The 27,419-nt window shown below is 33.6% G+C and overlaps 1 protein-coding gene across 6 annotated transcripts in view; it reads right to left on the reverse strand.

Moving 5' to 3' along the window:
- The window catches only part of ANKRD17 (ankyrin repeat domain 17), a 158,680-nt gene that overhangs the window by 72,907 nt on the left and 58,354 nt on the right, over positions 1 to 27,419 (reverse strand). For all 6 annotated transcript variants that reach the window (XM_027597690.2, XM_027597687.2, XM_027597685.2 and 3 more), the window contains exons 2-3: positions 10,292 to 10,445; positions 1,967 to 2,123 (exon numbers count right to left, since the gene is read on the reverse strand). In XM_027597690.2, the coding sequence (XP_027453491.2) occupies positions 1,967 to 2,123; positions 10,292 to 10,445 (311 nt within the window). The remainder of the gene's footprint in view (positions 1 to 1,966; positions 2,124 to 10,291; positions 10,446 to 27,419) is intronic.

Consider the following 27,419-nt stretch of genomic DNA (forward strand, 5'->3'; position numbering starts at 1 on the left):
TTCCCCATAGTTCTTATCATTGTGTGTCATGTTATATATTATACTTACTGGTTAATTGTATTATCCCCTTACCAAAGTCAAAGTCTTGAATAGCACCTAGTATGCTTGTCTCATAATTTCCCATTTTTTAGGACACCGACAGTCCTTAGACCCAGTGTTCTCTATTACCTTTAAACAAATGTAAGACAAATCTTTCCCGTAAGACATGTCCTTATAAGAACATACCTTTTCTCTCTTTCAAGTGGGCTCTTACTCTTTTTCTCTTCCTGAGGCACACACATACTTTCCCTCTACAATCCCATTTAGACTTGCATTCAATTTCCTTATGTGTGTGCTAGCTTTAAGACAAGCTTACGGGAACTACTGTAGCAACAGTTCAAACTCCGAACTTATGAGCAAAGAGTACCTTAGATCTAGCACATGGCACCACACTTAACTAATATAAAATTTAACACATAACATCACTGTACTCCACTATATTCCTCAAGTTTTGCTGAATAAATGACTGTCACAAACATGCTCTACTATTCTTTTAGTATATTCAATGCCAAAGAATCTGTAATGTTTTATTTTTCTATTCTATTTCCTACTTGAACTAGCTTTAATATACTCTTCAAGGTGTTTTTAACTTTCTTTCTTGCCAGTCTCAGCAGGCACCACATTTAAGAGAATATTAGTAATACCACAGGGTAGTAAAACTGATCATTAATTCAGAAATAGAACTTGAAGTTAACTGAAGGAAAGTCAATCCATGAGAATAGTAAATTAAGAAAAACAAAAATCTAGACAAATGAAGATGAATACAGAGTCAAGAGGAAGAGGAAATTCATATTCTTGTTAATACTATACCTTTCTTTCATGCTCTTTATTTATTTTTAAAGATTTTATTTATTTATTTGAGAGAGCATGAGAGCGAGACTGAGAACGAGTGGGGGGTGAGGCAAAGGGAGAAGCAGACTCCCCACTGAGCGGGGAGCCCAACACAGGACTCGATCCCAGGACCCCGGGACCATGACCTGAGCCGAAGGCAGATGCTTAACCGACTGAGCCACCCAGGTGCCCTCTATCACACTCTTTAAAGATGTCACATAAAAACACTATTACATAAAAGATAATCCTTAAATTCTATTTTTTTAATTCTCCAAACCCATATATAAAACAATACTCCCATTTTCTCAAGTGTTTAAAGGCAACTGCTAAAATAAATAAAATGGCTTCATTTTAGTTAGAGGAAAACAAGCCTCTGAGGAAGCAAAAAAGTAATTTATATTAATAATTCTCTTCCATTTGCTTTCTTGGAGCTTATATCCATTTTTCATATACTATCCATAATTGTTTTTTTTATATGAGATGGTATGATTTTTATTGTGTAAGATCATCAGAAAAACTTAAAGAAGCAAAGTCACAAAATATAAACTGAGTCCTTACTAACTGTAAAGTACTATATAAAAGGAATTGTGGGGCATACAAAAACAAAGTACCTGGGACTCACTTACATTCAAATTATGGGAACTAGATCTATGACATTTGTTGAATATGCATAGAACAAATAAATAAAAACCTTGCTCTTTAAAATGATTAGAACTATACATATTAACTAGAAAATGGCATGACTAATTAGAAAGCATTTATTTCTTTGTCACCAAAACATTAAAAGAAAACAAAATCTAAAGAGGCAAAAGGTTTTTATAACATATTGGCTAAGAAGTCAGACTTGCAGTCACTGGTGCCCCAGGTCTACCACTTGTCAGCTATTTGATCTTGATTAAATTATTCACTTCTCTTGAGCTTTTCAGAATAAAAGGAAAGTAGAAACAAAATCCATTGCCTTAAGGCTTTTTGTGAGTAAAAACAAGGTATTACATATAAAGTGGTTAGCTCCATGCCAAGCACAAAATAAAGGCTGTGGACATTAGCTATTTTTAAGAAAATGTTTTTATACTCATCACAGAGAAAATGTACTTACTTGTCCGACTGCCCTGCATTCGCTGTGCTTTCAGCTCTCATACGGGTAAGTGCAGCAGCAGCTTCATCCAACGCACAACTAACAGACGATGTCAACCTCCGAAGCACTTCAGGATCTGCAAAGGCTTTACCATCAGCCGTAGATAATTTGCCTATTCCTATTACATGATTTTCACACCAATATGGATATACCCAAAAGGAGAAACAAAGCAAAAGTCAAGTTACTTAACTCTATGTATCTTAACAAATAAACTTTAAATGTTACACTTCACATATATAATGTCTGTCTGGAATCTTTTGGAAAATCACTGTTCTCCAATTCTCTAATAACCTTATTCCTAGTCTAGAAGTGCTTGACCCCATGACTCTCTGGTGCCAGAAATGGGTCTCTGGCCTATGCTGGGACAACTAGGAGTCCCCAGTCAGACTTTTGCCATAGGTTTGGAAGAACTTCTACGTTCAAAGGTTACTGAATTGCTAAGATGTGAGTCATGAGCTAATGGCCACTTTCATGATCACAAAGAGAAAGACTATCTGAAATAAGTCAATATAGAGGAGAGCAGAGCAGAAAAACAGAAGACAGTTCAGATAAAAGTCATTTTTGACTCACTGAAATCAATAGTGCCAGAAGCCAGAACAATCCCCATTATTTTTGGTAGATGCCCACTTTTGTTTAAGACTGTTTAAGGTGGCCTACTACCACTTGTAACCAAAAATGGCCTAATAAGACATTACAGGCCATATAAAAGATAACATGAGTACCTATTTATTTCAAATTATGTCTATAACTTATTACATATACTCAATATCATATCTAAAAAACATTCAGAACAGCAAAAGAATAAAAATTCAAAAGTAGAACTGGTTAATAACTATCTGCATGAAATATATCTTACTGCTTTTCTGGATTATCACTACAAAACACTTCTCTCTAACTTTTATTATTCTAACTCCGTGGTGCTGCCCATCAGTGGAGCTTCTCAAAAATATAGATGATAAGCTCTCCTACATCTAAGGATGTAATTCAGTAAGTAGGAGGTGGGGCCTAGGCATCTAAATATTTTTAAAGCACTAAGAAGATTCTAATGCATAGCCAGGATTAAAAACCTCTGCTCCAACTTGAAGATAAACACCTAATGTTATAATGCATATTATAGATCCCTGCTACTCAATAAGTGGTACATGGAGAACAAACACTGCTATCATTTGTGAGCTTGTTAGAACTGCAGAATCTTGGGGGCGCCTGGGTGGCTCAGTCGGTTAAGCATCCGACTCTTGGTTTTGGCTCAGGTCATGATCTCAGCGTCATAAGGTCAAGTCCTCAAGCCCATGCTGGGGCCCCCATGTCAGGGCTCCGTGTGAGATCTGCTCTTGAGTGGAGTCTGCTTGAGATTCTTTCCCCACCCCACCTTGCTCCTCCCTCTGTTCCTGTGCACACATGCAATCTCTCTCTCTCTCTCTCAAATAAAATCTTAAAAAAAAAAAAAAAAAAAAACTGCAGAATCTCAGGCCCCTAGATTTTCTGACCCAAAACCTGCATTTTTAAAAAAAGATTCCCAAGCAATTCAGATGCACATTAAAGTTTAAGAAGTATTATCACAGGTTTTAAAACAAACTACTTACCTAAGACATCAATCAAAAAAAACCCCACTCAAATGGTAATAATAAACATACCTGTGCAGATTTCTTTTTACAGTAGAAGGGCTTAATAACATCATATAAGTTTGTGTTTAAAGTTTACAAAAGTTTATACTTGTTTGGTTTTCTTTCTGGAAAAATCCAAGATATCAAATACTGTATCTTTTGGAACCAAAAATAAATCTGACAGAAAGGCTTTATGGTTTTAGATATAACAAATGTTCAGAGCAGTCAAAGTTGGTATCGGTTATAATCAAGATGTGCAAAGAATAAAGACAGTCTCGGTCTGATAAAACTGATCCTACTATATAATTTGTGTCACTAATATTAAAAACCAACCACAGTCTGAATCTGCTATAGCAGTATTTATTCAATAAGATACCTGTGGTTAGTTAAGTATCCTAACACTATGGAAACCAAGATCACAGATGCATTTGCACATGAGAGAATGAGCTCCAATTTTTTAGCCAATTCAGATCAACCATATAACAACTATTTGCCAATGACAGCAACAGAACTAGGTAAGAAGATATATCTGGATTAGTAAAAAGTAATCACTACCTTAAAAAGAAAGAGCATCAAAAACAAAATATTCCATATTAAATTTTTATGAACTTTTCATGTCTTCATAAGTAAAGCTAACTATTCTAGTAAAGATAATTAGGAAGTAACCTAAGATATACATGGTAATCCTTCAAATGAATAAATAGTGATTGAAAATTAATTTATTCTAGCTACTCTGGATTATGATGATCCTTTTTTACTAGTCTTAACCAGTTATTATGTATTGATCAATGAAGATCGAAAACAGAAAAGATACGTGATGATCAGATTATTCTTTCCCAATTCTAACATCAAATCAACTGAACAACAGAACCATGTAACTTGCAACCAAAAATGTCCTAATAAGACATTATAGGCTGTATAAACGATAGAAGAGAAACAGTGCATTAAAAGATTACCTAGATTTCAGATTTTAAGATTATTATTTTCTCCCTTTTTTTCCTCTTAGAACTTACTCAACTTAATTCCTATTTATGAAGACAAAGTTAAGAGGAGATGTAACTGACTTAGCAGAACAAAGAGAAACACAGATATCAAAGAGAAACAAGGTGAGCAGTCCAAAAGGGTTCAGAAATTATAGGTACCAGATACAGGGGTGAGGCTTGGGCCAGAAAACAGAGAGACTAGCTGAACACCTGTGAGAAGTAGTCAGACACTTGAAGACTCTATTTCCAAACTGCACAACCAGATGATTATTCTCTACAGAAACCAAACCAGAAAGGCCCAGGATTAGTAGTCATTAGATAAAGAGGAAAAAGAGATGATATACTAAAGGGAAATAAGGATTAAGTGAATATATGCATGATAAACAGTGAGATCCTCAACCCCCACTGTACTCCAAAATACAGGTAGCCAGGTTTATCATTTACCGGATAAAAACTGGTAGATGTGTCTCTCAAGAAGTTGACAAGCCCCAGAGAAAAGATTTAAAGATACTGACATTTGGAGAGTTCTCAAAGAAAGGAAAGGGTCTCTATCCAATCACTGTGTACTAGGAATTCTAAAATGTTACCAACTTTACCCAGCTCTGGTATACTCACTCTATGTAATCCTTGGGACTGGGAATTTGATAGCTTTTATCCCCATGATTAGGTTACATTATATGGTACAGTTGACCTGAAGACAGGAATATTATTTGGGTGGGCCTGACCTTATCACATAAGCCTATGAAAAACTAAGAGATTTCTTGGCTAATTGGAGAAAAGGAAGTCAGAGATTTAAAGCATTAGAAGGATTCTACTGTGCTTACATGAAGATGGAGGAGGCCACATGCCAAAGAAGGTGGGCAACCTCAAGAAGGTAAGAGCAGCCCCCAGCTGACAGTCCATAGGAAATCAGAAACTCAGTCCTATAACTACAAGGAACTGAATTCTGCTACTAACAACAATAAACCTGAAAGCAGATTTTCTGACAGCCTACAGATGAGAACTCAACTCAGCGGATACCTTGATTTCAGCCCAGGAGACCCTGGGCAAGAGAATCTAGCCACACTATGTGCCCAGACATCTTATTTACAAAAACTAAGTGATAGTAAATGGGTGTTGTGTCATGCTGCTATGTTTATAATAAATTGTTATGCTGCAGTAATTATATAATGTATATAATTTACAATATATAATAAATACTTCATAGTGAAACCCACCAGTTGACAAAACATGCACATATACCTTGTTTTAGTTTTATGGCATTGCTATTGACTACAAAAAGGCTAGGATTCACCAGGTTTTTGAAGAAAATGTGAAATGTAAAGGACAGCCAAAAATATTCAAAATGTGAGCAAAATTTTTAAATGCCCCAAATTCTAATGCTATGGAGAAGGATGAGAAAGGAAAAGTTGCAGAGATAAGAGACTACTATAAGTAAGTGTGGTGTTAACTTCCTGAACTGCAACACCAGGAATTAGAGGAGATAATGGAGCAATAATTTCACCAGTCTGAAAGAGATTTTTAAACCAAAATTCTATACCTTCAAACTATCAAGTATGAGGATAGCATCAAAGGTATTTTTCAGACAGTCTCAAAAACTTTTACTTCTCAAGCACCCTTTCTCAGGATACTTAAACCATGGTCAATCTCAACACCACAAAAAGAGAAACCACCAGAGTAGTTCTGTGATACACAGGAAATATATATACCATGAATGACTATTCTTGCTAAAAACAAAATGAATCTGAATCTGGTCAATATCTGGATCTGAATTCTGATTTACAGGAAAACAACATACAGAGCAGCAACTAGCAAAATTGATAAAGTGGGACACATGAATCAATTTCTCCGATAAATGGGGGTAAAAAAGTAAAAAGGAAACTTATGATTAAAAGACAAAGTAAATAATTAACATGAAAAATATTACATTTTACATACAAAATATGTAAATATGAAATAGGTGAAGGGGATTAAAGAGTACACTTATCATAATGAACACTGAGTATGTAGAGAATTGCTGAATCGCTATATTGTACACCTGAAACTAATATAAGACTGTATGTTAACTACTGAAATTAAAATTAAAAAACTTAGTGGTGTCTGGGTGGCTCAGTCGGTTAAGCATCGGACTCTTGGTTTCAGTTCAGATCATGATCTCATGGGTGGTGAGAGGGAGCCCCAAGGCGGGATCCGGCTCAGTGGGAAGTCGGCTTAAATATTCTCTCCCTCTGCCCTTTCCCCCACTCACACATACACGCTTTCTAAAATAAATAAATAAATCCTTAAAAAAAGAATAAAAATTTAATTAAAAAATGTAAAATTTGTTTGGATCCTAATTCAAATAAACTAACTATAAAAAGACCATTATGGGGTGCCACCAACTCTCAATTTTGCCATAGGTCATAGGCTCAGGGTTGTGAGATCGAGCCCCATGCCGGGTTCTACACCGGGCATGGAGCGTGTTTAAGATTTTCTCTCCCTCACCCTCTGCCCCACCTTTCTCTCTCTCTCTCCCTCCCTCTCTATAAATAAATAAATAAATAAATAAATAAATAAATAAATAAAAATAAAGCAACCTTTAAAAAAAGACCATTATGAAATAATTGGGGAAATATAAACACTGACAGGATATTTGACAATATCAAGGAATTACTATTATTTTTTTCTTTAGATATGCAATGGTATTATGGTTATGTTTAGTTTTTTTAAAAGTTCTTGGGGTGCCTGGGTGGTGCAGCCGGTTAAGCAACCAACTCTTGGTTTCCACTCAGTTCGTGTCTCAAGGTGGTGAGATCAAGCCCCCTGTAGGGCTTAAGTTTCTCTCTCCCTCTCTCCCTCTGTCCCTCCCCACCGTGTGCTAGCTCTTGCTGGCTCTCTCTTAATCTAAAAATAAATAAATCTAAAAATAGTTCTTATTTAGAATATATACTGAGGTATTTATTTTATTTATTTATTTAAGATTTTATTTATTTATTTTAGAGACAGAGCATGCAAGAGTGGGGGGAGGAGCAGAGGGAGAGGGACAAGCAGACTCTGCAATGAATGCAGAGCCCCACACAGGGCTTAATCCCAGGACCCTGGGATCATGACCTGAGCCAAAATCAAGAGTTGGACGCTCAACCAACTGAACCACCCAGGCGCCCCTATACTGAAGTATTTATATATGAAATTATATAATGTTTAGTTTGCTTTAAATTAACTTGCTGGGGTGGGGCATCAGCAGGTGGTAATAAGTAAAGATGAAACAAGATTGTCCGTACACTGATGGCTGTTAAAGCTGGATGATGGGTATTCCCTCGGGGCTTGTACGTTAACATTTTTCATTTAAAAAAGAAGGAAATAAAGGAGAAAGGGAGAGAAGTGAGAAAGAAGATGAGGGAGGGTGGAGGGAGGCTATTGTAGAGAAAATAGAAAAAAAAAAAAAAAACATAAAAATGAGAAAGTGAGACAACTATTAGCATCCTATGAAAACGAACTCTACCTCCAAAAGTAACTCCCCTCAGCTGAAGTCTACCTTCCTGTAGCACTTTTCAACCTGGTTCTGCGGGGGGCACAAAAACAAATATCCCTCTTATATGCAACCTGAGTTTTCTCATCTTCAGGAGAAACATTCTCTTTTCCTCTTATGACACACTTTCAAATAATTTTACAATCCTCATTTCTCTCACATAAACTTCTTGAGCAACACCAAATTCTGGCAAATGCTAAATTCTGTATCTACTATTCTTTTTTTTTTTTTAAGATTTTATTTATTTGAGAGAGAGAGAGTCAGAGATAGCGAGAGAGAACACAAGCTGGGAGGAGAGGGAGAAGCAGACTCTCCACTGAGCAGGGAACCCGACATGGGGCTCGATCCCAGGACCCCCAGATCATGACCTGAGCCAAAGGCCAACTGATTGAGCCACCCGGGTGCCCCTATATCTACTCTTCTGAATAAATAGTTTTTTATACTCAAGGATGGGACCTTGCATGTGCCCTACTATGTTTTCATTTGTACTTGGTCAAGATCCCTTTAATAATCCATTCTAGAATTTTACTCAGGATAGAAATCAAATTTAACCATGAGTCCTTCAAATACTAAGATGCTGTGTTACAAGACATTTATTGAAAGGATTACCAAATAGTAGTAGGCTGGTTTTATGCTATAATAAAGCAGCAGTTTACATGCATTGTATGTACACTATACAGCAAATCAGGGTACTAAAAAAAATGATCAATTAATGTTCACAATATATTTATGTCCACTTTAGAAAAGTTAAGAAAATATATGGCTATATAAAATGATCAGAGATTTAGAGTTACTATTCCCTTATACTTTAGGCCTATTATATATATATATTATATATGTAATATATAATATATATAATCTCTAATTAAAATTAAAAATATATATAATCTCTAATTAAAACACTTCTTATAGAGACAATATAATAATGATCTACTTTACAAAAACAGAATGATTCACTTTACAAGGTTTCAAGAGATTATGACAAAAAAGAGGGGAAATTATATACAGTCAATCTCATGATTAATGGTAGTTATATTCTATAAAGTCACTGGGAACACTGAATAAATGAATACTGAACCACTGCTCCTAGGAAAATACAGGTCTAGGTTCCTGTAAGCCTCTGGTCACACAGCATTTGCATTAACCAAATACTGTCTTATGTATGTTTTTGTTTAAAGATGACCTTATTTAATGTATAGCTGATTTATTAACATTGAACTCATGGTTAATAGCACTATAACCCATGCTGAAGAAGCTTATCTAACACATGTACTTTCTCCATTAGGCACATCACTACCTTCCCACATTTAGGAACACTAGATAGCACTTTCACATTATACTTGGGGACCATTATAAACAATGTAATCGCCAACAAAAGGCACAACAATGTGAAAAACATGGCTCTAAGTAGATTGTGAGAAGGACACTTGTTTACAGTATGAGAACTGAGAGCTTCACTTATTTCATCTCATCAGGGAACGTGTGTAGGACAATTTTTCACTATTATGTGCATTTCTATGAAAGACTGAGAAAGTGCTGAAAGCACCAATTTTAGGGTATGAATACATGTTATCAAGGAGGCAAATTCACAAATATGGAATGTGGGACTAAAGAAAATTGACTATAGGAGAAATCCACAGCAACATGTGGATTTTACTTGAGTAATGAAATTATACTTGAGTAATGAAAATACTCTTTAATGAAATTTCCATGTAATTCTCTAGAAAGCTATCCATTAATCATTATGAAAAGTATTAAACTAAATGTCCAAGACCTTACATTTATTGTTTTGTTTTTTTTAAGATTTTATTTATTTGACAGAGAGAAACACAGCGAGAGAGGGAACACAAGCAGGGGGAGAGGGAGAAGCAGGCTTCCTGCTGAGCAGGGAGCACGATGCGGGGCTCTATCCCAGGACCCTGGGATCAGGACCTGAGCTGAAAGCAGATGCTTAACAACTGAGACACCCAGGCGCCCCAAGACCTTACATTTATAATCATAGTAGTTTTTTGTTATTTTAGTAAACTCTACACCCAACGTGGGGCTGGAACTTATGACCCTGAGATCAAAAGTCGCATGCTCTAACAACCACGACAGCCAGGCGCCCCTAATCATAGTAGTTTTTATTAGATTTATATGTAACTTTGAAAATTAGATAGTCTAATTACATATGTAAGGTCTGCAGACTTACCTGCAGCTTCTAGTAAAGCTTCCAGTCTAGCTTGTGTTTCTGGATCTACTGTCCTGAGGTCTGCACCATCAGCAGTACCTGACAAGAGCAACTTGGAAGCCGTTTCCAGCATTGGATTTTCCAAATCATCCTGATCCAAAATGAAAGATTCCACCTAGAAAACAAATACAAAAAAAAAAAAAAGGAAGGAAGGGAGGAATGAAAGGAGAGAGGGAAAGTGGTAAGAGAAAGAAAAAAGTATTTTAATGTAAATATGATAAATACAATGCAATTTTAAATAAATTCAATGAGATACATAAGCCCACTGTTTAAAGGAAAAAATTATATTTATAGAATAATTTAAGAATGTGCTACTCATATGCAGCATAGTCTCATTTTTTTTTTTACTGAAATTATGTATTCTTTTCTATTTTAATTTGGAGAGATAAGGGTGAGATGGGGGAAGCTAAGAAGTTAATGATTAGACTGTGAAACATCTGACTTCTGTAGAAGACCTGTATCAGCTGTTCTTTTTTTTTATTATGTTATGTTAGTCAACATACATTACATCATTAGTTTTTGATGTAGTGTTCCATGATTCATTGCATATAATACCCAGTGCTCCATTCAATACATTCCCTCCTTAATACCCATCACAGGGCTAACCCATCCCCCCACCCCCTCCCCTCTAAAACCCTCAGTTTGTTTCTCAGAGTCCAGTCTCTCATGGTTCATCTTCCCCTCCATAAATCAGCTGTTCTTAAATGTTCTGCTCTCAGGACTTAAATGTTTTGCTCAGGACCCTTTTATACACTTATAAAGTACTGCCCACCCAAGACCTTCAGATAAGGGTTAAATTTATTACTATTCACCATATTAAGACAAACTACAATATCAAAAAATCACATTTGTTAATATCACCACCAGTGATATTTTCATCAGAAAAGTTTTAAGTACTGTAAAACCCAGGCGAATAAAATTTAAAATTCTAATTTGTGCTTGAAAGCTTAATTTTCTCATTGGCGACAAATATTGCCAATCATTTTCCTTAAAGTGGCAAGCTCATTCCCATCATTTCTGATGAGAACATCTGCCAAATATCCAAGTTTGATAAGTGTAGTGGGTCTGTCAATTATATTTTCTAGTAACAATGGCATTTCATGGAAAAAAAATGGCTAATTTACCTTGCATCTCAAAAAAAAAACACAAAAAGAACCTCAGAAGTGCTTTATGTGTACTTCCCATTTTGTCACACACAGTAATATTAAAAGGACATGTATTCAAAAGTGTAGATTCATAAAATTAATATTTATTGCTTTATCGAGATTATTCCTAAGGTAAAATTGGCTTTTTATTTTCTTTTTATAACTGTGAGAATTGAAGAATATAATGACACTAATACAATTTGGTGCCATGGCCTCAAATGAGGGCCTAGCAGTTTTATCTACCATTGCTTTTGCATCATCAGTGCAAATGTCAACACAGTAAAAGAGGCAAATAACATCTCAGTACTGTGGTGAAAAAGTTTTGACCTCTTGGATACCCTGAAATGGTCTCTAGGAACCTGAGGGACCTGTGAACCATTCGTTGAGAACCAGTGTTCCATTCAATCCAGATTCAATTAAAAAATATTTTAAGAATTAGAACATAGCAAACACTGAAGACATGGGGAAAAGTTTTGTTGTGATATTCCTTATTATAGTGCTACTTACAAATAAGTACTAAGATATATTCTTTCCTGTTTGCTGATAAAAAGTTGATAATCATTACATAAACTGCCACTATTTTACATGATACTTACTTCACAAATCTAAGGTACTTCTAACACTAATAACTAAAATAGATATAAAAGTAATTATTAACCTAGAACACAATTATGCTCGTACCTAGTATCTAAATGTAAGAAATATGAAAAAAACCTTAAGGAATAAAATTTTAACTATTATAACATGAGAAACTCTGAGTCATTTCATCTTTTGAAAGTCACCTATCTAGTAACCAGGAACAAACATTATATTTAACCAACACATATTTCATACTGAATGTTAAATCTGGGAGGAAATAGTATGTTTCTCTCCAAATTTCCATTAGACTAACACAGTTTAACATGATTTCAGATTTCTAATATTTCAAATACAATAGACACTGGATACTCTGTAAATAATCTCTGTAAATATTTGAAAATTTTCACAAAATTTTGCAGTATATTAACTTTAACCCATCAAATAACAACTCCCTGTTAAAATGACAGGGAGTTAGAAAAAAGAAACAACAGGAATATACTCTTTTTAGTTTTAAGTTATCTTTTAAGGTAGTAGCATAAGTGTTATACTTTAAGAAGTAGATTTTGGGAATAAACATATCTTAACAAGGGGGGAGGGGTGATGCACCTGGGTGGCTCAGTCAGTTGAGCCTCTGACTCTAGGTTTCTGCTCAGGTCATAATCTCAGGTTCTGAAGATTGAGCTTCCTCCCCCCCCCCCCCCCCCCCCCCCGCGCCACCCTCCTCCCCAGGGCTCAGTGAGCTCAGCAAGGAGTCTGCTTTTCTCTCCTCCCTCTATCCCTCTCCCTGCTTACATGTTCTCTCTTTCACTCTAAAAGAAATAAATAAATCTTTAAAAAAAATAAGTAAACTTTTGGGACATGAGTTGGTCAGAGCAAGGTGTGATTGAAAATTATAGTATAACAAAAACTATGTCTTATCTTCAACAAAGGTCCAGAAGATGAGTCTTTTTAAAGAAAAAGTTGCTATCCAGTGAAATTTTCTCTGTGAAAGTATCTACAATTTTCCAATCCAATGGGAGAAGATGAAAGAAAACAAAGGAAATAAACATGGAAAAATGAATATAGGTAAAATAAACAAAAGAAAAATTAGTATTTCAGACCAGAGTTTTAGAAAAAGTATTTCAAAGATCAGGGCATGGTTAAGTGCCAAGTCAAAAGTATAGATCAGAGGTATTTAAATCAAAGGAGACACTGCATACAGAAAGATAAATATGAAAAGGTTTTGACCGAATTAACTAATTTATATAAGACAATAGGAGAAGAAGGAATGTGGCACTGGTAGACAAGCTATAAAATTTCTGTATGATAGAACAGAATATTTACTATAGGAAAGGTCAGAAAGAAGTTAGGTCATAGGAGATATTAAATTTCAATTAAAAGTGATTCTCTGACATAAAGTCCCCTATGCCACACTGTGTCCTGAGCTTGATGAAAATTTATTAAGAAAAATGCATCTCAATCTCTTCATGAGGGATATTAATTACAGAAATATGTTTTCTTATTGATTTTAAACTTCTCCACAAAAGTTATATTGATTTTTAAGTCCACTATTCTTACTTTGTGAAAAAGTTAAGTTAAAAACAGTAAATTCAAATGACAATGAAATTTTATATATAGATTTTTTTTTTTAAGATTTTATTTATTTATTTGAGAGAGAGAGAATGAGAGATAGAGAGCATGAGAGGGAAGAGGGTCAGAGGGAGAAGCAGACTCCCTGCTGAGCAGGGAGCCTGATGTGGGACTCGATCCCAGGACTCCAGGATCATGACCTGAGCCGAAGGCAGTCGCTTAACCAACTGAGCCACCCAGGCGCCCAAATTTTATATATAGATTTAAATGTATTGGGGTGAAAGAAAAGAACAGGAATGGATTTCTATCTCCCCCACCCCCATTTTAATACTAATGAAGAAATTAATTTCAAGGATGCTGTTAGGATCTAAAGACCTGGGTACCATTACTGGTTCAGATGCCACCTATGTGACCTAAGCAAGTCTCTCAGCCATCTCTAGATCCCTATTCTACATAATTTTTTCATAAATTCATTACATATGAGTTATTATAATATTTACTGCCTTTCTAAACTCCATGGAAACAGGGATTTGAGTAAATAAAAGATGGTTTAGGGATTCTTCCCTTTCAGATTCTAAAACGCTATAAGGCTGTTGTGTATTTGGGGAAGGGAGAGGTAGTTACAAAAAATAAATGTAAAGGTATATCTTACAGATTATTGAAAAATGGTACATGAAGTAACAGGTAGGGCAAAATGTCCATCATTAGCAAACAGTGTTTGTGCAAGAGATACTACGGTTTACTAGAAGAGGAGGCAGACATGTAAAATCAACTCCACTATCTAGGAACTTACTTCTTTAATGAGAGAGCCAAAGTATGTGCATAAATGAACACTATTACAGAGTAAAAAGTATAGAAGGTAATGGGGGGGAGGGAAAGCTGTAGGAATTTAAAAGAGGGAGTAGATGACAACTTCCTCCTTTAACAGTGATTCCTCTTTCCCCAACTGGAAAGATTCTTGCATTACATTACAGAACTGAAGAGAGACTGACATAAGGACATGCAGTCATAAAAATACAAAAATAAGTAATCCTTTATTCATAGGTCAACTAAGTTATGAGCAAATCCTGCTCTACCATGTACTGAATTAAGATAATTCAGATTAAATACTGTGTTTTCCCATTGAAACCAGACTCATTTTTATTATATTTCTACTGAAAAAAAAATTAATTTTGAACCACAGCCAAATTCTGGAACATTAAAAATTCTCTGAATAAAAAATTCACATAAATATTTTGAAACGTTTTCTTTAAATGAAATGTAAAAATAATTTCCATGAAGAGGGGAAAGACAGAAGGAAAGGTATGTCCTTATTAAATTTATTCCCTAAGGGAAATAACATATCAAAGTTATCAATAATTGAAAGCATGACAAGTTATATTTAAGCTGTTTTGGATGTATTGTTTTCACTAGATGGATATTTTATGAAATGGTGCTTGGACATCAAAATCTTGTCTAATATAAAGAACCATCATAATGCAAGGACCCTAGAAATCACCAGGTTCAATTCATTATTATAGATGAGAAAATAGAAGCATAGGACCATTATTTAAATAGCAAGTTTCTAAATATCTAGTCCCAAGAGACCAGTTATCCAATTAACTAGTTCAATATTCTTTCCACTAGAAAATTCCATGCTGGAGTAAAAAGTTTTTTTTCACTCTGTTCTAGAAAAGCCGACTTGAAATTCTGTATTTAGGGACAAAGCTGAACTACTGTCTTAATTACTCAAAGTAAGGTAACTAAACATTTTATGCCTCTGATTTATGTAACATAAAATACACAGTACCACCTCTGAACTATTCTTGCCCCTCTGAAAATAAACAATAATCTAACAGAGCCCTTAGAAATAATTTCCAGTTTATAAAAATTAATAAGGCAAATATTAGGAACAAGTTAAATCAGTTTCTCAATGTTGGCACTATTGACATTTTGGGGGGGTAATTTCTTTGTTGTTGGGGGCTGCTCTATACATTTCAGAATGTTTAGCAGCATCCCTGGCCTCTATACACTAGATGCCAGTAGCAACTCTACCACAGGGTGTGACACCAAAAAACCTCCAAACATTGCCAAATGTACCCTTAGAGGAAAAACAGAAACAAACAAAAAGACCCTGGAGTATGATAAGTTGAAAACCACAAAGTTAAACAGGAAAAGAGACACAACTAAAATGTGGAACATGTTTTGTTTTTTAAAAAAGACAGAAAGTAAAAGGGAAGAAAAGCTCTAAATTAAAGAGACTCCAAAGACATAACTAGCAAAACAATACAGACCTTATATGAAATTTTCAAGACAAGTGAAGAAATCTGAATATGCACTGGGTATTAGACTGTATAAAGGAATTATTCTGGTTAGGTAAGAAAATGCTTTTATCTTTTAGAGATGCATACTGCCATATATAAAAATAGAAAATTGCCATTAAATATTTTGGGAAAACAAAGTTGTGTGGCACATTCTTGATAATGTTGAATCTGAGAAAAAGATTTATAGTGGCTTTCTTTATCATACCTGTCTCTATGCTTTTGTGCAAGTTAAATCTTTTTGGTTTTGAGACTAAAGGTGATGTTTTACTGCAGAGGTTGCTTTTGTTTTAAAAAATTATTTTTCCCTTCCTTCTCCTAATGTCCTCCGTGCTATTCCTTATGTTCCACAAATAAGTGAAACCATATGATAATTGACTTTCTCTGCTTGACTTATTTAACTTAGCATAATCTCCTCCAGTCCCATCCATGTTGATGTAAAAGTTGGATATTCATCCTTTCTGATGGCTGAGTAATATTCCATTGTATGAAAGGGGGGAAATCGGAGGGGGAGATGAATGATCAGACTATGGACTCCGAGAAACAAACTGAGGGTTCTAGAGGGGAGGGGGGTGAGGGACTGGGTTAGCCTGGTGATGGGTATTAAGGAGGGCACATTCTGCGTGGAGCACCGGGTGTTATATGCAAACAAAGAATCATGGAACACTACATCAAACACTAATGATGTACGATATGGTGACTAACATAACAAAAAACAAAACAAAATAAAAATTATTATTTAACAGTAATACTATTTAGATTAACAAAGTAATTAAAATTTTTTTACTTCCTCCCTAAAATAAACTTAACACAAACACTCAACAATGAAACCAAGGTCTTTTAACAAAGGTCAGGACGGAAGGAATTTGTTTATGCCATTAATGGTACTCCCTGTCCTTCTATAGTAAAACACAAAGTCATATAAAAATTTGGAAATGTCGGGCCATCTGGACCAACTGTGAACATTGGCATTACATTTCAAACTAACCTCCTGTCAAAACAGATAAAGTATCACTGTGATATTAGAGAAGAGCAGTCCATCTTGTAATAAACTGGCATTTATTTCAAAGGATAAAGATATATTCTGATTAACTAGACATCATATATACGAGTTCCATTCAATTTAACAAATATTCACCACCAATTACATACAATGTGCAAAAAGCAGTAGGACAACCAAAGGAGAAAGGAAATACAAAAATGGTTTTATTATAATCAATGCATTCTACAAATATACAAAATGGAATGGCAATTCTATGTGCAAAGAACTAACTATACCAAAGAAGACTGAAAAACAGTACAAGGTAGACACTAATACAGTGATTGTACAGAGAAAGGAAAAAACAATTCTGAATTAGAATGGTAAAAAGGATAGTGCTTAAGGAAGATGGGGCCTTTCAATATTGTACCCAGTTCAGAATTTATATGGTAGGTTACTGAAGGATTTAAGTATTAAGATAAATAATCAATTTCTTAAAAAGATTTACTTATTTATTTGAGAGAAAGGGAGGAGGGGTGGGGGTGGGGGCAGAGGGAGGGAGAGTCTCAAGCAGATTCTGTGCTGAGCGTGGAGGCCGCTCAACATGGGGCTTGATCTCATGACCCTGAGATGGTGATCTGAGCTGAAACTGAGCTGGATGCTTAACCGACAGCGCCACCCAAGCACCCCAAATAATCAATTTTTTAAAAAGACAGGAGATCATGTGAAAGATGGTTTTATATAGATGTGACAGCAGGGACATAGAAATCTATTTATAACTTACTTCAATATATCAAATGAAAGATTATGCAAGGTGGGGCTAGGAGAAAGTCAGTCTCGGAGGAGAAACATACTTTACAAAATGAGCATGCTATCAACTCCAGACTCGACTTCTCGACCTTTAACACTCCCTGTCCTCCCAGCCCATCTCTACTCACCAATTACTGTTTTTGTTCTTCTGGAAATTACCCTGTCCATTTTCATTCAATTTAAAGCAGGTAATCTAAATTTCAAGTTGATAATCTATATTCCAAGAAAGATAATCTAGATCTTGACTATATTACAAACATTTTTTATAATAACAAAAAATTCTCACACTTGCTCCAGGAAAACACAGTATCTTCAATCCAAAACTCAAAATACTTAAAATCTGAAGAGCTCTTAAGCAAGTCAATGCAGAAAAATCCCTCCAAAACAATGTTTATGATGAACTTTTTACACTGTGTATGATTTTTACTTTGAGTAAATGTCAGTGTTTGATTTTTAGGACCAATTTTGTCATTTCAATGACAGTGAGTGGGTTTTAAGAACACAGATAATAACTGATACCATTTCACCTACCAAAAATAAAGATTCATTAGAACGATTTGACTTGAAGTCATCATTATAGACTGAATTACCTAATTTAACTCAAGTGTTATCACTTATTCAGTGATATGCAGAACAGGCTATGTAAACCTAATTCAAAGAAACAATAGTTTCTTCTCTTTTGTTCCTGACCCCAAAACCTAATAAAAATTTCTTTGATCCGTATTTTTTGAAGTCTTAAATAGGGTAAACTTCAGCTAAAATATTACAATTCTTTTTTTTTTTAAAGACTTTATTTATTTATTTGACAGAGAGACAGCAGGAAAGCACAAGCAGGGGGAGCGGCAGGCAGAGGGAGAAGCAGGCTCCCTGCTAGGCAGGGAGCCCGATGTGGGGCTCCATCCCAGGACCCCGGGATCATGACCCAAGGCGAAGGCAGGAGTTTAACCAACTGAGCCACTCAGGTGCTCCAAATACTACAATTCTTAAATTCATATATTTGGATGTAGTTTTTCTGTACCATTAAGATAAAACCTTCAGTATGGTAACTGAACACTGATCTATGTATATGCTGAAATAAAAGAGCGTAAAATAAAAACCACTTAAAGTCCTTATTGTAAAAAGAATATCAATTAATAGTATGACTCATTATGGTTTCAGTATCCTGAGATTCAAGTAAATAAAACTAAAGTGAACCTGACTAAAAATAAATTTAGCTTTCAAAAAGTCTATATTAAGAAGACATTGATTTATTCCTTCATTCATACCCATCTACCGATCTAATAAATTTTAGTTAAGATCTAGGAATGTGCTAAAAACTGGTGATACAATAGTTAACATGGCACTGTTCTCACAGAGCTAATACAAAACATGACTTCTTTTCTTAAGCTGCAAAGTACTTATCTGCCTATAACAACTCAGTATGAAATTATAATTCAATATGAAATTTTTAACATTAATTGTAAACTTCATAAAGTGAACCAATTATGAGTGTTTAAAGTAAGTAAAATTGTATGGAATTCTCAAATCTAGAGTTTGTAAGTGGTTTTTCTGTAATAGAATTAAGGCTACAGATTTAAAAAAAAACTTACCCCAACTCTAGATACCAATAGTACGATGCAATTTAATTATAAATTTAACCTGTCTCTGGTATTTATCATTATTCATCAATTATCATAAAAACTGCCTCAGAATAAAATTATTCTCATGAGATGGCTTTAAAATGTATAAGCAGATATACACACTCATTCTCAGATACAGACACACAGTCATAACCTGGTGGAATCTGAGCATTCCAAGGATATAAAGTGTAGAAAGTTTGTAAGGTGAGTGGTTAATAAGAGAATTAAAAATCAGGTTGGTATCAGATTCTCAAATACAACCCAAGATGCTAGAAGACAACTCTGCAACTAAAAGTTCTAAAGTACAATTATTTTGAAAGTAAAATTCTAAACTTTAGAATAATTTTTTAGATATATAAGCAAATTGACAATTTTAAAACCACAAATAATTCTGAATTTAGAGAATGTATGCCTTTAACAACAAAAATGAATCTAAGAAAAGGACAGCCTTGGGAATCAGAACACTAAAGCATCTGGAAAAGAAACCAGTATAATACAAGCTATCTTTATCATGTCAGGCAGGTTAATAAATAATTCCTTAAAGTTAGAAAAGTAAAAACATTATAACATAAACATATTACTAAAACATCAGTTAAGCCAAGATTGAATGATATAATGCCAAAAGCCCATGTTCAGCAAAGAGAACAACTAGTTAAAGATACGGTTTAATTCAATTCAATGCCTGCTGAAAAAGAAAAATGAAACACATAGTTTTCAAAGTGGGTAGTAAACGAAATAAAGAAAACTCAATAAATTCAGCTAAACACAAGAGTGGCAGGCATGAATGGGGGAAGTGGGGAGCGGGGGGCAGTGATAACAGGAAAAGACCTCTTCACGATAACCTTCTATGTGAGGAAAAAGACCAAAGACCAAGAAACCAAGTTAGTATAAAAGCAAGTGGGAAAACTTCTCTTATTTGAAAAAATGGCACACAGATTAAGATTAAAAAAAGAAGAAAAAACCCTCAAATACATGCTATCATAAGAGAGCTAAAATTTTTAGTCGTAAGGCTAAAAACAGAAGCATGAAAAAGCAAACCCAGTCAAGGATGAAATTAATATCAAAGAACTCAAGACAAAAAGCATTACATATAAAAAGGATATTTTTATAATGATTAATCGATTTAATACACGAGGGTGTGTAATAGCCACATTTTTATGTACCTAACAATATAACATTGAAATATATAAAGTAAATATACTCGAAATAAAAGCAACTGGAAAATTCACACAACTTAGCAGGAAACTTTTTACATACCTATGTCAGAAAATGAGGAGAGCAAGTAGATTATGCAAGGATACGGATGATTCAGAAATAGATTCTGTAATGAACTATACTTATATATCATAGTGAAATGGAATTTAATGTATCATGAACAGAGAGAATACACAGTATTCTATAGCAAACAAAAGCCTGACCATACCTTAAACAAAGGAAAATCTCAAAAGATTAAAAAAAAAAAAAATACAGGTTACATTCTTAGTCCATAAAGCTAAGAAAAACTAAAATTTAACAATAATACTCTACTCAGAAATTTAAAAAGAAAAGAAAAAACGGTACTAATTACCTCTCAGAATACAGAGAAAATAAAAATTAAAATTAGTAAACGTATTATTTCCTATGGGATTTGGCCATAGCTGTCCTTAAAGAAAAATTTAGAGCCTTAGATTTAAAATACATAAAATAAAAATCTTCAAAAATAAAATCCAAGTCAAAATTTATCAATATAATTTGTAATAATAACAGAAATGAAGAAATTGAAAAGAGATACAGAAGTAATTAATAAGACCAGTAATTGCTTCTTGTGTAGGTCTAACATGAAAGAGACAAACAAGCCTCTGGCATGTCTGATTACAGAAAATGAGAGAAAAAAAAATGAGTTATTAAAATCAGAAAACTAAGCAAAACTATAAATCAAGAAATAGGAAAGTCTGAACAAAACGGGTGGTTTTCAAGAAAAGGTAGAAACAATAGAAGAAATCTTAGGGGTAGTCATAGATCTATCCTTTAGAAGGAACAGAACATTATTTACAAAGCCTAGAAAACAGATGGGAAAACTCCCTAGCTCATAAGCATATATAACCCTCATAGCAAACCTGAACAGGAATAACAAAATAATTGAACAAAATAAAAACTTAATGAAACACACTGTTAGAAAATTAAATACAGAAGTTGTGTAAAGAGTATCATACAACACATACAAGAAAGGGGATAAAGAGAGTACTAAGAAATACAGTTATTTATACATACAGAAATTAGTATGTACTAAGGCTTTTCCCTTGCCTAGAACGCTTTTCCCAAAGTTTTCATTCTTCAGGTCTTATTTATATTTTACCTTCTCAGATTGTACTACCAAAGAAAGTACTCTACTCATCTCTCCACCACACCACTAACTTTACTTCCTTCTTAGTACCATCACAGCATAAAATTATCTTGTTCTTGGGTATCTGTTTACTATCTCTCTTCTCCAACTAAAGACAGGAACCATTCAGATTTAGCACTATCACCAGTGTGTGGCAGAGTTCCTGACACAATGCAATACCCAAATACATACTTGCTGAATCAATGTTAAAAATGAAAAACATCATAACCAGTAGTAGGTAGATGTATTAATGTAACTCACTACATTAAAATTTAGAAGTAATAAGATTATGTATCATCTCAACAAGAACACATAATAAAACATAATATTCATTACCATGAAAATACTTAAGTCAAGAAGGAAACTTTCGTTCCGGATAATATGCTCTACCAGAAATCTAAGTCACATACAAATGTAAAAGTTTAAAAATCTGAAGTATGCCATCAGGAAAGATGCTCAAATCAGAGCCAGCAGTGAACAGATTTGGAAACCTAACCAATGCAATATGACCAGAAAAAAACAAACTAAAAAATCCCCTAGAGACATATAATACTGAAAAAAAGGAAACAACAAAATGCCATCATGTGCAGAATGCATAATCATCCTTCTGGAAATTTAAAGATAATCCAATGAAAACTAAGTAAATGGTAAGATCAACAACAAAAATCAATAGATTTCCTATATATTAGCAATAACCAGTTGAAAAACAACATGTAAACTGGAAGAAAAGATGTAATTCACAGTAACAACAAAAACTACAAATACCTAGGAATAAACCTAACAAGAAAAGTCTTAAGACCTACACGAAAAAAACCATAAAACTTTACTAAAGGACATAAAAGAACACCTGAAGAAATGGAGAGGCATACCATGTTCCTGGATGGGAAGATTCAATAGTGTAAAGATGTCAATTCTCCCCAAATTAATCTGTAAATTCAATGCACTTCCAATCAAAATCCCAAAGGGATTTTTAATGGAACTTGACATGTTGATTCTAAAGTTCATCTGGAAGAGAAAATACACAGAAATTGCCAAAATTTTTCTGAAAAAAACAATGGGGAGGGGTACCCTATCCGATGTTAAATGTAAAATGAAAATAATCAAAACAACAGAGTATTAGATCCAGAAAACACATATTTTGGACTTTTAAAATGATAGAGGTAGTATTTCGAAAGTCAGTGGGGAAAAAAGACATTGGTCAATAAATTATTTCGGTAGAATGGTTAGGAAACTGGAAAAAAGTTAGGTCCCTACCACAGAATATATAACACATTTATATATATATAAAATTCCAGATGAATTAAAATCTTCTAGAAACATAAAACTAAAGAAGTCATAGGAAAAAAATATGAGACTAAACTAATATAAGAAGGCTTTTCTGGAAAGACACAAAACCTAAAAGCTAGGAAAGAAAAGAGTGATAGATTTTGACACTATAAAAATGAAAAATCTAAAGATTCCATAAAGTAAGACAAGTGACAGATTAAGAGAAAATATTATAAAATATGACATATGTATTATAGACAGAATAATAAAGAAATCCTAAAATCTCAGTAAGAAAAAGGCAAACCCCACACTGGGTAAAATCATATGAGTAGGCAATTTATGGGAGAAATAACAAATGACTAGTAAAAACATGCTAAATTTCATTGGGATTCAGGTTAATACAAATTAAAATGAGGCATTTTTCATTTATTGACAGATAATGTCTAATGTTTTGGAGGGTAATTTGGCAGAACGTATAATCAACATTTAAAAATGCAATTTTCCTTTTTAAGAATTTAGTTTACAGAAAGACTTGTACATGTAAGCAAAAAAATATGTACATGGATGTTCATCACAGTACTGACTATAGCAAAAAACAACTATAAGTAATCCACATGCCCATCAACAGAATAATGGTTAAATAAATTATACTATGAAATAGTAAATACTTATCTGCAGAATAAAGCAGATTTAGATACGACATCCTATACCACAACCATCTAATGCACTTTTCATCTTTTTAGCCTTCACTAATTACCTTCATGAAACTTATCAATAATAACATTTTCCCCCAATTTATTATCTTCTTATTTGAATATCAGTTGCTTGGGCAAGGACCCTATTTTTTTCCTTGCTAGCGTTAAACATCAAGTACTTAAAAATACTGAATGAATGAATATATGATTTTGATCCAGAAAGATACCCAAATTACTTTAGGTGAAAAATTACAAGCCCAGAAAAGCAATACAAGCCCATGGTAAGCATCCTTTTAAGTTGATTTTAAAACCAAAATGTATGCATGTGCAAGAATACAAACAAAAAAATTTCCGGATATTATTAAGTTTTAACAGTGGTAACTGAAGAGTGAAATCAATGACAGAATTTTACCTTTTTACTTGTCTGTACCCTTCCATATTGCTTACCTTAAGAGAAAAAAAGACCACGCAGTTTCCTACTGTGTGATTTTAGCAAATACTTAAGAAAAAAAAAAACCCTTCAGACCTTTAAAAAAAAACATCAGGAATAACCTGACCATTCCGTATTTCTAACAAAAATTCCAAAAGAGCTATCATAACAATTTGTTAACTTGCTGGTATATGTAATTCAGTTTGAAGTATGCATATGCAACCTAATTATTTTTAAACGAATGAAAAAAGTCCTGGCAAAATCAAGTTATAGTAAATTTCAATTAAAGCAACTGCTTGTTTCTCAAGAGAAGCAAAATCAGAAAAATATTATATTCTCTTTCTTCAATCTTTTTCCTTCTGTACCCAATTAAGTTTTTTTTGGAAAGTCAGGTTTATTGAAGTATAGTTTAGAATAAAAATCACCTTTTTAGTTGTATAAATCTATGAATTTTGACAAATTCATAGTTATGCCATTACCACCACAATCAAGATAATTATCACTCAGAAATTTCTCTTGTCCCTTTGTAGGCAATTCCCTACCAGTACGCTCAGCCCCTAGCAACCATGACATTTTCTGTTACTTTCAGCTTTTTTTCCAAAATGAAATGGAATCATCCAGACTTCTGATTACAACTTTCACAAATGCATAATGCCTTTGAGATTCATTGATGCTACAGCATGCATCAGCAGTTCATTCCTTTTTATTGCTGGATAGTACTTCATCATATGGATGTACTGCAATTTGTTTAGCTACTCATCAGTTAATGAACATTTGAGTATGAAACTTTATGTGAGCGTGTTTTAATTTCCCTTGGGTACATACATGAGATGGACATGCTTTATGGCAACTGTATATTTAAATTTATAAGATACTGACAGACTTTTCCAAATGACAGTAGCATTTGCTTTCCTACCTGCAATGTATGTTCTGGTTGCTCTTGCTTCTCACTAGTATTCAGTATAATCAGTTTTTTCCTTTCTTTTATTCCTCTTCTCTATTCTAATAGGACAGAATCACATTCTGATTTTACTCTGCGAGTCCTTAATGGCTAAGGATATTGAGCATCTTTCCCTCTGCTTATTTGCCATCAGTGTATTTCTTCAATAAAGGATCTGTTAAGAACATTTTCCCCATTTTCTGTTCAGTTGTTTGTTTCCTCATTAATGAGTTGTGAAAATTCTTAACATATTCTGAACACAAATCCTTTATCAGACATACAAATACTTTCTGCAGGCTGATGGCTTATCTGTTCAGTATATTCTGAAGAACAAAACTTTTTAAATTTGATGTAATCTAAATTACAATTTTTGTTTGCATTTTTTGTGCCCCATCTAAAATAGTTTTTGCCTAACCCAAGGCCACAAAGATTTTCTATGTTCTCTTCCAGAATTTTTATTGTTCTAACTTTTACACCTAGGCTTATGATCTAATTCAAGTTAATTTTTCTATAAAGTGCAAGGCATGAGTTGAAGTTCCTTCCATAAAAAGATATCCATATGTTTCAGCACCATTCATTGAAAAGACTACATTTTCTCTATTGAGAAAAGGTGCCTTGGCATCTTTGTCAAAAATCAAGTGATCACACACAGATCTTTTCTAGATTCTATTCTGTTCTGTTTATCGATGTGTCTATCCTTTCATCAATACCACACTGTCTTGGTTTAAGACAGCTTTATAGTTAAGTCTTGAAATCCTTCAACTTTGTTCTTTTCAAAGTTGTTTTGACTATTCTAGGGTCTTTTCCTTTCTATATAGTTATCAGAAACAGGTGTCAATTTCTACTAAAAACAAAAACAAAACCCAAAAGCCCTTGATAGGATTTTGATTGAGATTATGTTGAATTCTACAGGCCATTTGGGGGGAATAAGAGGGAGGGGATTTACATCTTAAAAGTACTGAGTCTTAAAAACCATGAATGTAGTATATACGTTTTCATTTATTTATATCACCTTCAATTTTCTCATCAATGTTTTATAGTTTACAGCATATAAATTATATACTTAGCTTGTTTAATCTTAAATGTTGCATGTTTTTTTTACTTTGTTTTAAATTTTTCATTTTTGAAATGTTCATTCTTAATATATAGAAATCTGAGACTTTGCTAAACTCATGAATTAGTTCTATTATCTTTTTTGTAGGTTCCATCACAGTTCATACATACGATCATGTCAATTGTAAATATAAGACATTTTATTTGATTCTTTCCTATAATTGTGCCTAATTTTTTTTAACTTACCTGACGAGGAAATCCAGTACTATATTGAGTAGGAACAATGAGAATGGACATCCCTGTCTTGTTCTTAATCTTAGGGGAAAAGCATTCATTATCACCATTAAGTATGATATTAGCTATAGGTTTTTCATAAATGCACTTTATCAGAACTAGGAAGGTTCTCTAAATATTCCTAGTTTACTGAGAATTTTTTTATTAGTGCATGTTAAATTTTAACAAATTCTTTTCTGTATCTATCGAGATTGTAAAATAATTTTTCTTGAGTGTTAATATAGTTAATTACATTGATTGGTTGGCAAATGCTATGAACTTTGCATATACACACCATCTGTTCATGTTGTGTAATCCTGTTTATATGTTGCTAGATTTTATTTGCTAATATTTTACTAGGATTTTGCATCTAGGTTCATAATATATATTGGACCGTAATTTTCTTTTTTATAACGTCTTTGCTTATCAGGGTATCAGAATAATGTTAATTTCATAACATGAGTTGGGAAGTAATCCCTCATCATCTATTTTCTGGAAGTTAGTATACAATTAGAATTATTTCTTCCTTTAATGTTTCATATAATTCACAGATGAAGCCATATGGACATGGAGTTTTCTCTGCTGGCAGGTTTTTAATTAGAAATATTTCTCTTAGATAAAATATTATTCAGGTTATTTATTGAGTAAAATTTGTAGTCTGAGTTTTTCACAGAATTTGTCCATTTCATCTCAGTTAAGTTTGTTGGCAAAGTTATTCACAATAGTCCCTTATTAATCTTTCAATGTATAAGGGTGGAATTTGTGATAACGCCCCTTTTTTTAACTGCTGATATGAGTAACCTGTGTGTGTGTCTGTCTGTCTCTCCCTCCCCATCAGTCTGATTAAAGCTTTATCAGTTTTAATGATTCTTTCAAAGAACCAAATTTCAGTTTTATTTTCTTCATTATTTTTGTTTTCAATTTCATTGATTTCTATTTTTATGTTTATTATTATCTTTATTCTGCCTGCTCTGATCTAGTATGTTCTTCTTTTTGCAGTTTCTCAATGCAGAACTTTAAATCACTGATTTGAAAACTTTTAAAAAAACAAGCATTTGATGTCATAAAT

Source organism: Zalophus californianus, chromosome 2 (genome assembly GCF_009762305.2).
Source record: "Zalophus californianus isolate mZalCal1 chromosome 2, mZalCal1.pri.v2, whole genome shotgun sequence".
In the NCBI taxonomy this organism is placed as follows: Eukaryota; Metazoa; Chordata; class Mammalia; order Carnivora; family Otariidae; genus Zalophus; species Zalophus californianus.